The sequence below is a fragment of the Seriola lalandi genome, unplaced genomic scaffold (assembly GCF_002814215.2).
Source record: "Seriola lalandi dorsalis isolate HSWRI2012SDOR001 ecotype SW California unplaced genomic scaffold, Sedor1 jcf7180002054866, whole genome shotgun sequence".
Taxonomy (NCBI): Eukaryota; Metazoa; Chordata; class Actinopteri; order Carangiformes; family Carangidae; genus Seriola; species Seriola lalandi.
In genome coordinates, this window is record NW_019525419.1 from 337,829 (window position 1) to 354,118 (window position 16,290).

General features: G+C 39.6%; 1 protein-coding gene across 1 annotated transcript in view; it reads left to right on the forward strand.

The window, feature by feature from the left end:
• The window catches only part of clstn2a (calsyntenin 2a), a 141,824-nt gene that overhangs the window by 105,229 nt on the left and 20,305 nt on the right, over positions 1–16,290 (forward strand). Inside the window, exons 7-9 of the mRNA XM_023428084.2 lie at positions 3,025–3,210; positions 4,209–4,466; positions 6,062–6,183. Coding sequence (XP_023283852.1) covers positions 3,025–3,210; positions 4,209–4,466; positions 6,062–6,183 — 566 coding nt within the window. The remainder of the gene's footprint in view (positions 1–3,024; positions 3,211–4,208; positions 4,467–6,061; positions 6,184–16,290) is intronic.

Below are 16,290 nucleotides of genomic sequence, written 5' to 3' on the forward strand. Positions count from 1 at the left end.
AGCCAGCCCGTCTCCCCCGCTGCTTCACCTGTCAGCGCTGACAGCATCTCAGGAGTCAGGAATGAAAGCGGAAGACAGAGAAAGATAAGACAGGAGAGGGGAGAAGGAAGGAGGAAGAGATAAAGAAAGAGGCAGAGTGAACAGGCAACTCATGGGAGGGAGGAGGGGAACAAAGTTATAGTGAGAGGGAGGGGTGATGCTTATACTAACGGCCTTAAAAAGAATGCCCCAGTCAACTACAACACACCGTAGTGCTGTTTTTAAACTCATGACCAGATCCTGTTAACAGTGTCATTAATTCCCATCATATTCTTGTAGAACTCCAAGAAAAATAAAGCCATGGACGACATAAAACTCTTTGTTATTCATGAACCAAACGGTTCTTTGCCACTTTCTACATACACTGAAAATCAGTGTATCATTTACTTAAGAGTTTTTGGACATTTGAAGCCTTTATTACAGAAAGTGGAGAGATGACAGGAAACAATGAGGAGAGAGATGTGACAAAGGTTCCTGGCCAGTTTATGCTCAGCATCTTAACCACTCTGCCATAGATTCTTCCAAAAGAAAGAAATAAAAGAAAGAAAGATGAATGCTATTGATTTATATTTCTATCAATCTAACAAATTATTATAAAACTGGTTATTGTGCTTTCCAAATTAGAAATGCTATGGTAATACTACTACTTCAAAACTATTGCCAATTAAAATATCACTTGCTTTTTCATGATTAGGAGCTCCTACTTTATGATATCATGATATAATATTATTCATGCATCTTTACAAAAGGCAATGTCCTTTGCTGCCTTATGTTCAAAGATGTTCAATTCTACATGTTTTTTTAGAGATGTACTGACAAAGAGTATAAACATGATATACATTTAAGCAATTATTTTTTAGTCAAAAAAAGGGATAACTGAAAATAATTAGATGAGAAAATCACCATTTTTATCAGCTTTGCTCAGAGAGATTTTAGTAAGTAAATCAAACAGAAAGAGTGAGACAGAAAAAAATTGTATTTTAAAAAGTGCGGGGGACATGTCTCCCCCATCCTCCTGTGGAAATCACACCCGCGCCCTAAGCTATGGGCCCCTCCCGTGTGGAGCATATATAGAAAATCTCTATAGACTTAGTATATGTGATGAAAGCTGACCTGGGAATTACCTCAGCTAGTCATTAGACATACAACATGTAGAAGTTTTCAAATGCAGCTGTGTCACAGTTTTAAGCAATACTGCTCTAAGTGTTGCTACAAGACATAAAGAACAAATAATTGATATTCAGCTCTTCCTCATCAATTATTTTTATATATCTAAATCTTAAATACTTACAGTAGAAGTGCATTATTACACTCACCATAATGTTCACCGAAGCTGTTTCATCTCTTGCATCCATTGTCAGATAAAATAATAGCTCAGACTGATGACTAAAACATCATTTAGGGTCCGCAGATTGTACGGCCATGGTATAAATGTACATGATGGTTTGATGATATCATGGCTAGATAATGGCATTATATAATTTTGTGCTATGATGGGAGAAGATCATTTAGTAGGAAAAAAAAATCACATGTGAACGAGCCTTTTACAGACGAGATCCATTAGTGCGAGAGAGAGAGAAAATATTGAAAATGACATGAATGCCAGTTGTTTAGGCTTTTGGGACACTCATTGAAGGAAATGTCAGCGCACTTCACAGAGAGTTGGATGTGTAGACAGAAATAGTAAAGGAGTGTTGAGAAAATTGGTCTGAAATGGCACACTAGTTTCAACGTGGAACGGACATGTGCCATTTTTTTCGATCCAAAAACCTACTGATTTATGGAACATAAAACCGCTGACAACAAAATAAGAGCTGGATCTGGATGATTCAAGCTCGTGCTTTTAAAGAAAGATACACAATTATTTTCCAGATGGTATCACGGGCATTTTAAACTCTCCACATTTGAACCACTTGCTATCATTACCCTGCTATCATCCTCATCAATGTTGCATGATTCTTTACGATTTGGCTAATAAAAGGGGGCCATACTGCAAAACCCTCTTGTAAAACCATTAACTGAGAGTGGTGTAAAGCCATGAATAAAACATAATGCACTGGTGCACACAAACATCAAGTCTTTTGTTCACATAATCATATTTATCATCTGTGTGTAAAGGTCAGCAGTTCTCCTGCTGCTGCTTTTTTTGAAGAAGGCTCCCCGGCATAAATGGAGGCTAAATATGTCTCGCTCCACCTCACCCTTCCTCGCCCACCGAATCACAGTCCATTTCTCTTTTTGTGAATGTTTGTCTCTGGAGACTTGATATCCTATTCTGTAGGCTTGGCAAGAGCTGCCAGGTGTCCACACACACACGCACACACACGCACACGCATAGGCACTCAAACTTTCCCTCAAACAATCATGCTTATGAATCCCTTTCACCTCCAGATTCAGGGATTCTCATACACACTGGGGATAAATATAACAATTAGGTAATGAAAATATAACACCATGCAACAGGACTGACAGTTAGAAGGAGGGGAGCACCCCTCTTTACCACGCCTGTCATGTTACTGGGTCCTTTTGACTTGACACAGGGAAGGATTTTACTGAGAAAATTCCAAGCTCCCAAGTTGCCAACTGGTGTGGTTGCCTGTCATCGTTTCAAGACCTTATTTTGAACCCACTTACAGCAGAACACAGTTTTTTATTTCTTTTATTTCTGTGGACTGCTCTAATAATGCTTTTAAAAGTACACTAAAAGACAGCGAGATTGGCAACAAGAGAATGTAAATAATGTCAAGATTGGGAAAGACCGAAGGAATTTAGAAACACAAATAAGAGAGTCAGTTAGAGCCGAACGATCTCTCGATGGGTTAAAAATGTTCTTCTTTTGTTTACACCCCAGTCAAACCACAAACAACACGTCACTGATGGCTGGATATCTCAGTGTGTATGTATTAAATGAAATTGGTGAAAGTAATTGCCTGCAGATATTAGATGCTCAGTAGAATTAAGAAGCTATTTACTGTGTTCATAAAGGTTGGAACAAGCGTGTGGACTATGAGCCAGGGACTGGGAGCAAGCAGCTGTTTCCCAAGATGCACTTGGAGACCTGTGGCGGTCCCTTGTCTGGCGTGAGGGCGATGGTGGAGCTGCAGACCAACCACATCGGGAAGGGCTGCGACCGTGAAACGTACTCTGAAAAGTCTCTGCAAAAACTCTGTGGTGAGAAGAGAGAAGTAAAATCAGAGAGAAAAAAAAAAAAGAAATTAGCAGAAGTGAGGAGGTGAGAGAAGAAAGTGACGAAATGAAAAGCCTTGTTGAAATAGTGAGGTGTTATTAAAGAGTAGAGGGGTCTGAGGGAGCAAAGAGTAGAAATAATAATGAGAGACGAGGAAGAATGTAATTCGAAGAAGAAATTACCTCTTGACGTCTTAACCTCTGCAGTATATTAATATGCCAATTTCCAGTGTGCCATTTTAATCCTGAAGACTATTTTGAATTTCATTTTTTTATATTAAATTAAATTCCAAACATCATGTCAAACTGTGACATGTGTTCATTATTACTTCCCATTTATACCCTGGAATATGGATTTGCCCTGTAATACATACAGTACACGTAAAACACAAATTCAATACCATTACTAATTATTGCCAATAAAGAAAATATTCCTCTTTAGAATCTACAATTTAAAAAAATAAAAGCCTGAAAAGGACTATGAGGGAAACAGCAAACGAAGATGGAGGATTTACATATGTGCTTGATCTGACTGACAAGAGTACCGTCTTAATTATACTGTGTCTTGTAAATGAGTCATTTCCTTTCAAAACATGTTTAAAATTAGAGCATTCTTGTGATGTAAGTGGAGCAGGGCACTTCACTGCATCTTTAGGGACCACACATGGTATTTTGAATTTCAAATACTGCATGTGTACAGAATGCATGATGATAGTAGAAATATAAACACAACAAGTTTTGCACGAGCAGATTCATATAAGAACCATGGCTGTATGAAATTTGTGGTTCAGGAGCATATTACAATAAATATATTAACAAAACACATATCCTGATTCATAGAGCTATGTTTAATTAAACTGGCCGACATGCCGACATGTGAGGACATCCAGAAAGATGACACAGAAAGCAGAAAGTGATCGTGGCAAAGCAGCTTCTCTCCAGGTTTTCTTGACAGTGTCCGATCTTCTGATTGGCACATCCAGGTGCGGCATCGGGCAGCACCGACCTCCTTCCTGCCCCCAGCCCTTCCACAAACTGGACGGCGTCTCTGCTGACTGACAGCGGGCGAGACAGCGACCTCATCTACAGATTCGACGGGCGTCAGGCTGCCAATGTTCCAGATCACGTGGTGCCCCAAAACCTGACAGACCAGTTCACCGTGGCAACCTGGATGAAACACGGGCCCAGTCCAGGACTCAGAGCTGAGAAGGAAACCTTACTTTGTAACTCTGACAAGACAGGTGAGGAAATTATTTCACGTCTGATCACTTAAGATGTTAAATTACGTCTTTTAACACAAATGTTAGAGGCTGAAAATGTATTAATTATCATCTATATTTACATTTGACCTTTCATTTTGTAGCAACAATGTGTTCCTAATTTAGGAGTACTGAAAACTGCTAATCTCTAAGGCCCTTTTATTGAAACATAAACATTTTATACTTTCTGGTGTCCCCAACATTACAAGGAGAACATGCCATAAACATTGCATGATCAAAAACCTCCTTTCAAAATTAAAAGATTACTAAGACTGAGACTGAAGCTCACAATAGCAAATGCTCTTTGAAAGTTTTTTCCCCACTGCATGTCTGAACTGAGCTGCCTGAACTGTGTAATTAAGCGAGCCATCTGCAAATTGCACACTCTCACAATGGTCTCACAGATGGCTTATTAGCTTAGGAAATGTGTACTCTGATCTTGTGATGCAAAACTGCAGAGTAGTTCATGTTAGACCACCAGAGTCTTATAAGCCCTTTTTTTTTTTTTTGCATTTGTAATGTTTTGGCTAAAGAATATAAATGGTGTCTGAAGGCTCAGCACGTATCGGGTCTCATCATTGCTCTGAATAAGGTGACATTAGGGGCGGGCGATATGGTCAAAACTTCAGAACTATCATGATAATTCACAGCATCATCTCTGTCTATAGCAACATGTCAGAGTGATTATCAAACTGTTCAGAACGTATACATACATCCCACTCAGTCAAACAATTGTTATAGTGTTTTACCCATGAAATAGTTAATAGTATGTACTGAAGAGCTCTTTTTGTGATTGAATTTGGTGAAGTTCAACATATTATCATTCATTTATATATTCGAATTGTGAACCCTGATGTTTCGATATGAGATTATCACACAATACAGTTATATGGACAGGCAAGAAATGATATTATTGATAGTATAATAGTCATGGGATTACCTGTCTTCTCATTTTGAATTGTTTCTGTGATAATAAATCAAATAATGTTAGGTTTTCAAAACATGGCTTTGTCATGTTTTTGTACTTGACTGACAAACATCTCAACACCCAAACTGAGTCTACCGATACTCGCAAGAAAACAACACAAATATTGTCTTTAAAAGGCCACCAGCAGCTCTTCGCTGTGGAGTTACTTGGTATTTAGAAGAGAATCTGTTGCACACCCCACACATCATCCCACTTCAAGATTACTGAAGTGTATTATAAAAGCCGAGCAAGTGGGACTCGCCCTTCATAGCCATCTTATACAGACACCAGTCGATCATCCAGAAAAAAACACACTCACTGGACCCTCTCTGTCATGATGACTGCTGTCTTTTGATACGGAGAAACAATTTCCAGTAGCTGGAAGGAGTTTAGTGTTTCGCACAGCTCTACCATATGACAGTTTTTCACTGCTCCCTGAAAAAACTCAAAAGAAATCTCGAGGAGCAGGTGCATCACTTTATTGTCCTTCAAGTTAGAGGGAATAATCTTGTTGATTAATACGCTGTATCATGTAGAATTATGTTTAATTGTGTTTAATTGTGTGAGTGTGTTTGTGTGACCATGCATGCCTGCGCTGTTCCTCCTTCAGAGATGAACCGCCACCATTACTCTCTGTACGTCCACAACTGCCGCCTGGTGTTCCTGCTCAGAAGAGATTTCACTCAGGTCGACACTTTCAGACCTGCCGAGTTCCACTGGAAACTGGAGCAGGTGAGGAGTGTGTATGCGCGTGTTTGAATGCGAGAATAGATCAGGGTGATTTTCTGCAGCAGGTGAAAGGCTATCATTATTTGTATAGTGAAGGGAGAGGCTCTCCATTTTAATTACTGGAGGCCCTCCATCACTTTCTTCTGCTCGCTGTAGGAGATAACAGGGTAGAAGACAACGTTATCCCACACACAGACACACACACAAACATAGACCTGAAGTGGAAAGTCTGTTTAGTTATGGGTAATAGCTCACCCAGCTGCAGATCTCGATTATCTGTCATGCGTCTGGGGAAGTTGCTGAACTAATTTGCAGTGACGCTTACTGTTTCAGGTTTGGGAAGGAAAAAGATTCACCGGATGAAGTTGCTTCAGCTCGGGAGACGCATATAATAAGATATTCTTTTTGTCCCTAGAAGTATCCTGCAGATTAATATAATGGTGCTGTAAATAACCTTGGAAATACTCTTGGTATGATGCACAGCAGGCAGGTATTTTATCTAAACGTAAAGATCACAATTTAAAGTTTTAGTCCACACAGTTCACAAGTTCACACAGTGACATCTACCCCTCACTTTACCATCGGGATTACAGTGCAGGGACAGAGCAGTGACCGTGGAGCTGGCAGGATTAAAGGTCTTGCTCAAGGAGACCTCAGCAAGGAGAACGCTTGGATGAGAATCATCCAGCTGAAGGACGCCTAGTCACTCTAGCTTGCCAAGCAGCCACTGAGCAGAGAAAATCCTACTGTAAAAAAGAAAAGAAAATCCCCACAGCTGAGATGATTTTGATGATAAGCCGAACTCTCTTGTACAGGAATCTCCCCTTTTCCACAGACTCTCCCCAGCTCAGTAATAATGCATGGTAGATGTAAATCTAATCAAATTGTTTTCCTTTGGGATACAGAGTATATCCACCTCACACTTAAGTTATTAGAAAATGCTCCATAATTACAGCAAGCTCTCCAGAGTTTTTGCTCACTAAGCAGATTATAAGAGATTTGTATTTGGGTTTTTCTGCATGTGTGCTCATGCATGTGTGAGTGTGGATTTGCATGTGCGTCGACTCCGATGACTAGTTTTGTTTTGGATTTTTATTTTACATTTGCATAGAAAATTGCATGAAAAATGATGTGCAAGACTCTTTTTAGCGTCAGGAGAGATGGATGCAAATATCACAGTGCGTTTTTCCTTGCCGCTATCTCTGCTGGTGCTGGTGTGTATCTTTCAGCCAGAGAGTTGTTTGTTGTGGGTCACAGGTACAACAAAATATATTTTTTTAGTGTGTACCCTCCAACGAGGTAGCTGTTTGTTATAGGCCAAAGGTAGATTGAAAAGTGTTTTTCTCAGACCAGCGTTCTTTTCTCCTGAGGCCCACAGAGGTGGATGCGACAAAGAGAAGGGCAGCCAATAGCAGACTGCTGCGTTTGCTTTGCAAACAACCTCAAGACACTGTTCTATTTCAGTCTAGCTTCTTCTCATTCTCTCTCAGTCTCTCATTATCTTCCTCCTATTCTCTCTCTGACTTATTCTCTCCCACACACATATACAGTACGTAGATAGCAGGGATCCCATTTGCTCCTTTAGTTGGATGTTGTAAAGGACCACGGAGGAAGCATGCAGTGCAGTCAAAGAGAATTTGTGTTGAGTTACCCAACTGAACAAGTCACTTGTGCAGAGACTAATTAAATATAAATGGAAACTGGTCTGAAATACAGGAGCTTAACAAGCAAAATGACATAGGAGCGCAAATGGGCTGATTAAAAGATGAAAATCTACTCTGTGATTCTCATATATTGCTTATGGTAATGATTTCCTTTGCTTTTAATTTTAATGATATTTTTGATAATATTTTTTTTTCAAATGTTTTATGTTCAGGAGGAAAAAGCAGTGGATTAGTGAAGCTGAAGTTTTATTGATGAGAAAAGATGTCTTGCAGCTGGATTGCATTATTGTCTAAAGGCTATTGTCAAGGGAGAAACTGGTGTCTCTACCTCTTTTACAGCTGATTTAGGTCTTTCTTATTGTGGAATCTCAGTGCAAAATGGTGAGTCTAGAAAGAAACCACTGTTCTTTGAATCTAAAGAACTGACTTCAAAACCTGATGTGTGCCCTGAAGCAGCACATGGTATTTATGTCAAAGAAAAAATGAGCACTGTGTCTTTGAAAACAGTTGCAACCTTCTATAAATACAATATTCTCTTTGGATTTTTTCCTCTGAAGAGGCCAGAAGGTGTAGCGAACTTTACAACTCAAGGGAAAATGCAGGCACATACATTTTTTAATTCTTTATTTCAAAATCCAATTTAAAGTTCCTTTTAAATCCGTAAAAAAATACCATTGAATGGTCAATGAAGTTTAGCATTAGTAACTGCAAACAGGAGTAGTGAACATGAAATATTGAGAAGTCTAATTAATAACATTACACGTGCTATGTGTAAGTATATATGTAACATTCAAAAATTAACTAAAATTATCAACAGGAATGTGAAGAAATAACAGTTTTGACGTTTTGTCATAGACCGCTATGGATTGTGCTGCAAAGATATCTACTGAAGTTATCATGCAGACTAGCAAGGCCCAAACTGCCCCATCTCGTAATACTCCTTCGTATATCAAGAGTCACTAGAGCGTCCAGTCTGCCATCAGTCCAACACGGGCATCTTGGACAGTAAAAGAATCAAATTTGATGCTGAACACACAACCTTTCTTCTAGACTGTTAAATAAATGGCTATTAATGCTAATGTTGGCTATGTAGTGATAACAAATACTTACATATAGCACCTTTAATTAATGGGTGTTGTGAGCACACTGGCTTAAAGGTAGATGGACACTTGATAGAGTTATAACAAGTCAATGGCTGCAAAAGTATTCCCTCGTTCACAAATCCACTTACTACTATAGTGAGCAGCAAACTGAAAAACCATGACTGTGTCATCACTGACAGGTGTAGTGTGTCACTACTGTAATTTTATCCTCTATAAAATGCAGTTTTAGCATCTTTTAAAGGGCACTGAATTGGGGAATGGACTACATTTCACATGCACTTCACACTAAGGCACTCAAACAAGTCAGAAGTGTATTATATTGCAAACAGGGTTTGATTTCAGACGCTGCCAAAATGTCTGCTGTGAAAAAAGTCGATTAAATTCTAATTAGATGTGAGCATCATGTCCTATGCATTGCCCCGTTTTTCATTTTAATTTTCTTTCTTCATAAAAATTAAGAGAATGACAAAACAGTAATTTCAAGTATAGATCCATATAATATGAATTCATATAATTAGGATTTTAAAACGTCTTGTAGCAGAACAGTCTGCAGATACACTGTGCTACTGTAGATCATAATGTAATGTCAGTTTACCTTGTGCAGTGGCATCTGCTAGTTGGCTTGTGTGACTGCCTTGTTATAATGTTGTGTATATGTACAGTAATGTGTTCTCTGGTTTCTTTCGTAAGAGCTCTTGACCTCAGTGAAACCTTCTGAATAAATAGAGCTTAATGCATGGAGTAAGTGACAAGTGTAAAAACATAATATCTAACCTCACTGTTAGATCACACACTTTTCTTTTTTACTCACTACTACCTGTGGTTATTTATGTTATTCAATCTATGACTTTTATAATATTCAAATTACATATTTATACCATGTCATGTAGTAATAACTAGACCAAACATAAGATGAACTAAGGGTAGGAGCTGCTACACTCCCTAGTGACGAATAACCTAGTGATGAATCGTGGGTAAGCTCAGACAGTGATAGAAACTGTTGAGAGAAGAGTTTTGGTGGATAGAAAGAAGAAGAAGAAGGTGACTGTGGGTTGTCACAGCTGCATCTTACTGTCCTTGTTCCTCCAGCACTTAGAAAGGACACTCAATGGCTTCCGTGGCAACTCCATTTAGCTCTATTGATTTTGCAATTCTCACCCGAGAGGGGAGGGGAAGAGAGGGATGAAAGGAAGCTGGCAAAGAGAGGGCGATAGAGAGAGAGGCTTCTATTTTCCATGTCGATCGAACACTCTGGAGGAATGTCACATCTGACAGGAACCTCAGTGCATATGTGAACACACACACACACACACACACACACACACACACACACTCACACACACACACACACACACACACACACACACAAACACACCGCTCACATCCTTGTCTTACTACATTTGTTGGGACCTGTCATTGACAGAAAAGCATTCCCTATCCCCTTTCCTTTCCCTAACCTTAAGCATCACAACTGAATGCATAACCCCAACCTAAACCTTATTCTAACCTGAATGTTTATAACCAACAGCCATTTACACTTGTGGGCTCCAGCCTTTTGGTGTCCACAAAGCAGCTGCCAGACCCCACAATTACAGTGGGCTCCTGGTTTTCAGACCCCGCAATAGATTAAAACAAGGCCAGCCACACCTACACACACACACACACACACACACACACACACACACACACACACACACACACACACACAGCATACTTATTTTCTTCCCTAGCAATGATTCAGCCTTGGTAATGGACTAGAGGATGGATCACTCCTCTTTGCACACATTATTCAGTCTCCCTGAGTTGAGAGAACCTATCAGTACAATCCAGCTGTCCAAGAGATATTCACTCACAGTCACACAAGTCTTATACACGTCAAGATTCATGCGTGTAATGTCCTGTAAGCCAAAGATGGCAGGAATATGTCAAGCATAGGAAGAAGAAAAAAACATACAAAGTTACAAAACAAAGAAACTGGGTCTCTTTATACTGTCCCTATTTCAAGATTGAATGTCTTTGTATTTTTGCCCAACTTAGTAAGATAAAGAACAAGTGTGTGCGATGGGGCATTGATCTAAGCCCTTACAAATGTGGTGTTATTTACTCACAGCAGGGTCCTTATAGATAGAGTCAGAAAAAAGCCATGTTAACACAAAGGTGAGAGAGACAAACACACAGTATTTTTTCTCAGCTGAGGTCTGAGATGTGAAACAGATTAAAAGAGACAATGAATTATTTGTGTTGGCAGCGGCTGCACATCAGTCCAAGATAACTGTACAATTGACGGAGCATGGTGGTGGACCATGTGTTGTGAATCACAAATAAACTTTCCAATTTTGCCCAATTTCACTGCTTGGAACAACTGCAGACCCCCTGCTATCTATCATTTATGTCCGAGTTCGACTATAGCGACTGAATGTTGGAATCTTGTCTTTGCAGCATCTACAATTATCTGTCTTATCTGCCTGCTATTACCATGCTTGTTGTGCCATGGCTTGTTCTCTGTCCTGTGTTGATTAGAAGCCTCCCTTTGTTTCTCAGGAGATTAATTGGATGGTGTTGGAGGTGTGTGTACGTGTAAGAGTGTGTATTGCCTCTCTGCCTGTTTGTTGCAGATACCAGGAGAGATTGAAGTGCCTATTCAAAGAGTGATCCAGCTCCATCTCAAACACGAGAAACTGACTGATAAATGCTTCATTTCAATTACAACGTACTTCCATTTCACTCAGTGTACGTGGCGTATACAAGAATATGTTTTTAAAGGTGAAAGCTGAAAGCATCTGGAATGACAGTGGAAGAGGGCTGTATTTGTCACACGGCGGAAAAAATGTGTAAAAAGATTTTATAATAGTCAAATCTCAAAAAATCTCCTTGAAGTGACACGCTGCTTTTAGTTGCATGAAAGCCTCTCACAGATTCACAATTTCAATTGCCATCACATGCTCTCTGGCATTACTGTGTTTATTCACTTTTCAGATTGCTATGAATCACTCTAATTTTGCAAGTCATCCTATTGCAAGGACTCAAAATGCAGCATGCTTTAGTATAGCAGCAGACTAGCTGGCACTGATAAAACATATTTTGCGTGTTTCTGTGAGAGCAGAACAGAAAAAGACAGAGTGACAGGGAAGAGATTGAACATTTCCTCTAGTGCGTACATTTTCAGAGTGTGTTTATTTAATTTCTAGTGTCCATTTTTCAACTGACCTCATTTGAGAGCTCAGCTGTACTTTGTCTCCTCCAGGAGCTTTCTGTGTTACTCCCATGTACAGCTGCTACATCTCACTAAATGTAAATGTCTATGCAGGTTGTGTGCTGAGGTGGGGTACTTAATGCCCCTATCCCCTGCTCATGGACCACTCAGCAGACATGCTGAGTGGTCCAAATGCACTACATAAGCATACAGTGAGCATACTAATGTATTGATTGCTGGTTTCTTCCATATCTCATCTTTCTGTTTTCTCCTACTCCATCTATCTCTCCATCTCTTGGAGATTGTCAGGTGCCCTCCCTCTCTAACTCCTGCCATTGCTTTAGGCAAAAAAAAAAAAAAAAAGCTTTTTATGCCGACCCTAAAGTAAATTTTCAATAATTCACTGATATTATATTGCTTCATTAACCGACAGACCGACTGACAAAAACATTTCAGCAATCATGCAGCAAAACATAATTGCAAAGCAGACCTTTGACTTGAAGTGGCAGACATATTTTGCATTGACCTTACTTAAACTAAGGCCTGAAAGCAGACCTTGATGCAATTCTTAATAAAATTCTTAATAATTTTCCTTTGAAATAGTACAAAACTCCAGTGAGTTGTGGGTATTAAATATTTTGTATGGCATATACATTACATTTAACTTTGAGGGCACATAATAGAAATATATTATTAGATATTTGTATGGCAACATGTGTTGCACAGTATTGCAAGTTTTTGTTGAGCATTTTAGCTCTTCCTTTCTATCTTTATTTTACAGTTCTTTTATTTTATTTTATTTTCCTCTAACTTTCACTATCCTTGTCACTCCCTTCCACCACACTGACACATAATAGGTTGGCATCAATAATGCAGTGCCACAACAGTGGCCGATGAGAGGAAGCAGAGGAGAGGCAAGGAATGTGAATAAGAACAAAGGAGATGAAAAAGAGAAAGAGAAGAGAGGTGGACGCTAGGAGGGAGAGGTGAGGTGGAGGTGGGGATAGCAGGAGAAGAGAGAACAGATAATGGAGCATGGAAAAAGCCAGAGGAGATTGCGAGGATAGAGCGCAATTGTGCCTGAAGGCGAAGCTTCAGATTTATTAAATAAATCATGTGAATGCTAAATTCACAGAAGGTAAGAAATCGATAGGTTTGGAGAGAACAGGAGCAAAAGAAAATTATCCGCAATATATGCAAATTCATGCACCAGTCCTAACCAATCATCATATCCTTCACATTAGCAAAAAAGTGAGTATACCTGTGGGGCACTGTTTGTCACTAAGAACTGATCTGAACTCCTAATGTATGGTTTGTATCCATATAAGGAATCCTCCTTCCATCCTAAACCTCTCCAGTGCATCAAAATAAACTTGACCCTATTAAATGGCTTCTCAGCAGACAGCAGAATGTCCTCATTATTCTGTTTATGTCAGCAGATTTAAAATGCCCCAGTGCTATCCGTGAGAAAGGGATATGTGTGGATTGGTTTTTCTCCTTAGCAAGATGCACAATATGCCAATCTGGTTTATTACCTGATTCATATAACCTCTGTTTTGCACAAAAATAAAGTTTTGGGACTGCTCTCCTTGTTAGTAGTTGGGTCTAATACTGAGCAGGCAGCGTCTAATTGTTTTGCCAGATATCCTTTGGGTGACAACTCAGCCCCAACTTCGTATAGTATTTTCTAAGTCCAATTGGAACTCTAGATCTTCCTTCTTTCATGCCCATACATAAGATGTAATAGCCTCTTGTAAATATGCCTTGGCAGATTTCCACAAGATAGATGGGCTTATCGCTACTGTTTTACTCTCAGCAATAAAACACTGCTATTGTGTGGTAATATACAGCGGGCACCATCTCTGTAAGGCGGGGAGATAGTTCCGGTAATAGTGGACTGAACAGAAAGTGTCTGGATACCAGTGAACAGTCTTTGATTCTATCTAAAGCAGTTGTGAAAAGAAGGAGGTAATCTGTCTTTGAGAATACCTGAAGGAGGTTGTGTATTCTTCCATCTGAGGGATAGAGCATCCTCCAAATGTTTTACAAATCCAGATCACTAAGAAATAGTCAAAGGCTGAAGTTTGAGTGGAGCTGGAAGGTGACATGTCAATGTCAGGGTCAGAAACAATAAGTCGAAAGAACAATGTAGCAAGACAATTATACTTTATATATAATATCAAGGTGTAAAAACACTGAGAGAATAGCCCCAGTTCTCCAAAAAGAAAGTCAGAAATCTATGTCATAGCTTCTGTGCTGTTGCTTTATCCAAGTTAAAAGAAAGAAACTGTTTGAATAGTTCCCTCATACTTGAGAAATTGCATGATGAGTAAAGCACCTCCCTGGCGGTCTCCTTCCTAATTTAAAAACCCAGCACACTCACATAGGTGCTTTTAATTATTCCTGCTGATTAGACTTCTGCTGGTTGATGAGGATTAGATCTATGCTGGGAATCACATCACCAAACAATGTTTACTGAAAAGAAGAGGGCTTTTTCACAGAAGGCATTTTGACACAGTCAAGTAGGAAAAGGCACAGGTGTGAATATTCAAAATGACGGCTGAATGCCATTTAGCTGCTTCAGTTTCCACCACAGCAGGACTGATTTACCATTACTGCTGTTGCAAGTGTTAACATGCAGCCAGCAGGCTTTATGCTAATACAGCTGATTCCAACTGAACATATATACTGATGGCTCATGGATGGCAAACTGTTTACAATATATACAATATGTACAGTACATCCGATGCATTTTTCTTCTCTCACTCACTTTCCACCACAAACTAAAACTAAACAAACATGGCGGCAAGCAAACCAATAACTAGGGCACTGACTGCCTGATACCTGGCTGCCACCCAGTCAAGTGACTAAACCACTATCATACATGAGCGAACAAGTCCTTCATCACATTCAGCGTAAGAGGCAATTAACCTGGCATCGTGACCCCTCTTAAACCTCGTGTCAAAAAACAACAGCTCGAGCAGAAAGTCACACTGGTTCTAAAATTAGTGTTTAACTGATTCAGGCCTGCAATTGAGCCGAATCCAGATGCAGACTGCCCAGCTTTATTGGGACACTTGAAAAAAAAAACCATAGCTATCCTTGATGTTATGAGTAAAACCTGTGCTGTGAAAAAGGCCTTAAAAGGTTGATAATACTAAGAGGTTGAAGAGGGAACGTCGGTGAAGCAGAGTCTGTACCTGCCCCACACAGTCCTGAGAAGAGGTTTTATCAGGCTAAATAATTGAAAGCACCTATGTGGGCGTGCCATGGGTGTTAATATGCTAATTAATATTCAAAGGGGCCCTGTCAGTCTTAAGATTGACCTTGCTTAGTCTCAAGATCCAGCATGTTTTAGAGCCAGGATTCAAAAATCTTGACTGCTCTCCTTCCCTCTGCACCTTCTTTATTCCCAGTTTCTCGTATTTTTCCCATCATCTTGTGTTTTCGCCGTCCTCAGCTTGTTCTATTGAAGTTCTTAAATGTTTAATGAAATGCTGGCATTTCATTTCAGTAATCCTTTTGGCATTGTCTGATAAGCAGCGGTTCATTCTGACAAAAGTAGTTTTTGTAGTTAGCTGAACCTGCGCTGCATTTGGGCGCAAATCTGTAGCATTCTGAGCCATAAAAGTAAGAAAGATGAAAAGTTTTTTATTGGAGGAAATGCTGTTGTTATTTTCCACACTTTGGCTTCCAGATGTATTCCTGTTTTACTGTTGCAGTCGTAAGTTACTGTTTCCCGCAGTTATTCAGCAAAAGAGGTTTAATCCATCAAAAAGGTAGAAATAGTCAATTTTGGAAGTCTATCAAAAAAAAATATCATCATGTGACCCTGTCTGGAAAGTACTTTTCAAAATGTTCTGTTTGCTTTGTTGGAAAACTGCGACTTCATTTGAATAGAAGTCCAAAATGTAGAAAAAAGAAAAGTATTTTAAAATATGGCCACAGTACATGAGCAGGGACATGGTCGTAGTGTCTCTCTACCTCTGCCTCTGTTTCTGTTTCTCTGTCTCTCTCGCTCTGTTGTGGGGCGGCTCTGACCTGCACCCTGCTTTGGGACCAGCTCATTACAGAGTTTAAATTGTCTTGTTAGTGTTGCAGAAATACTTTCATGTTCTCACTGACTAATGTTCCGTCAGACAAGCATTGT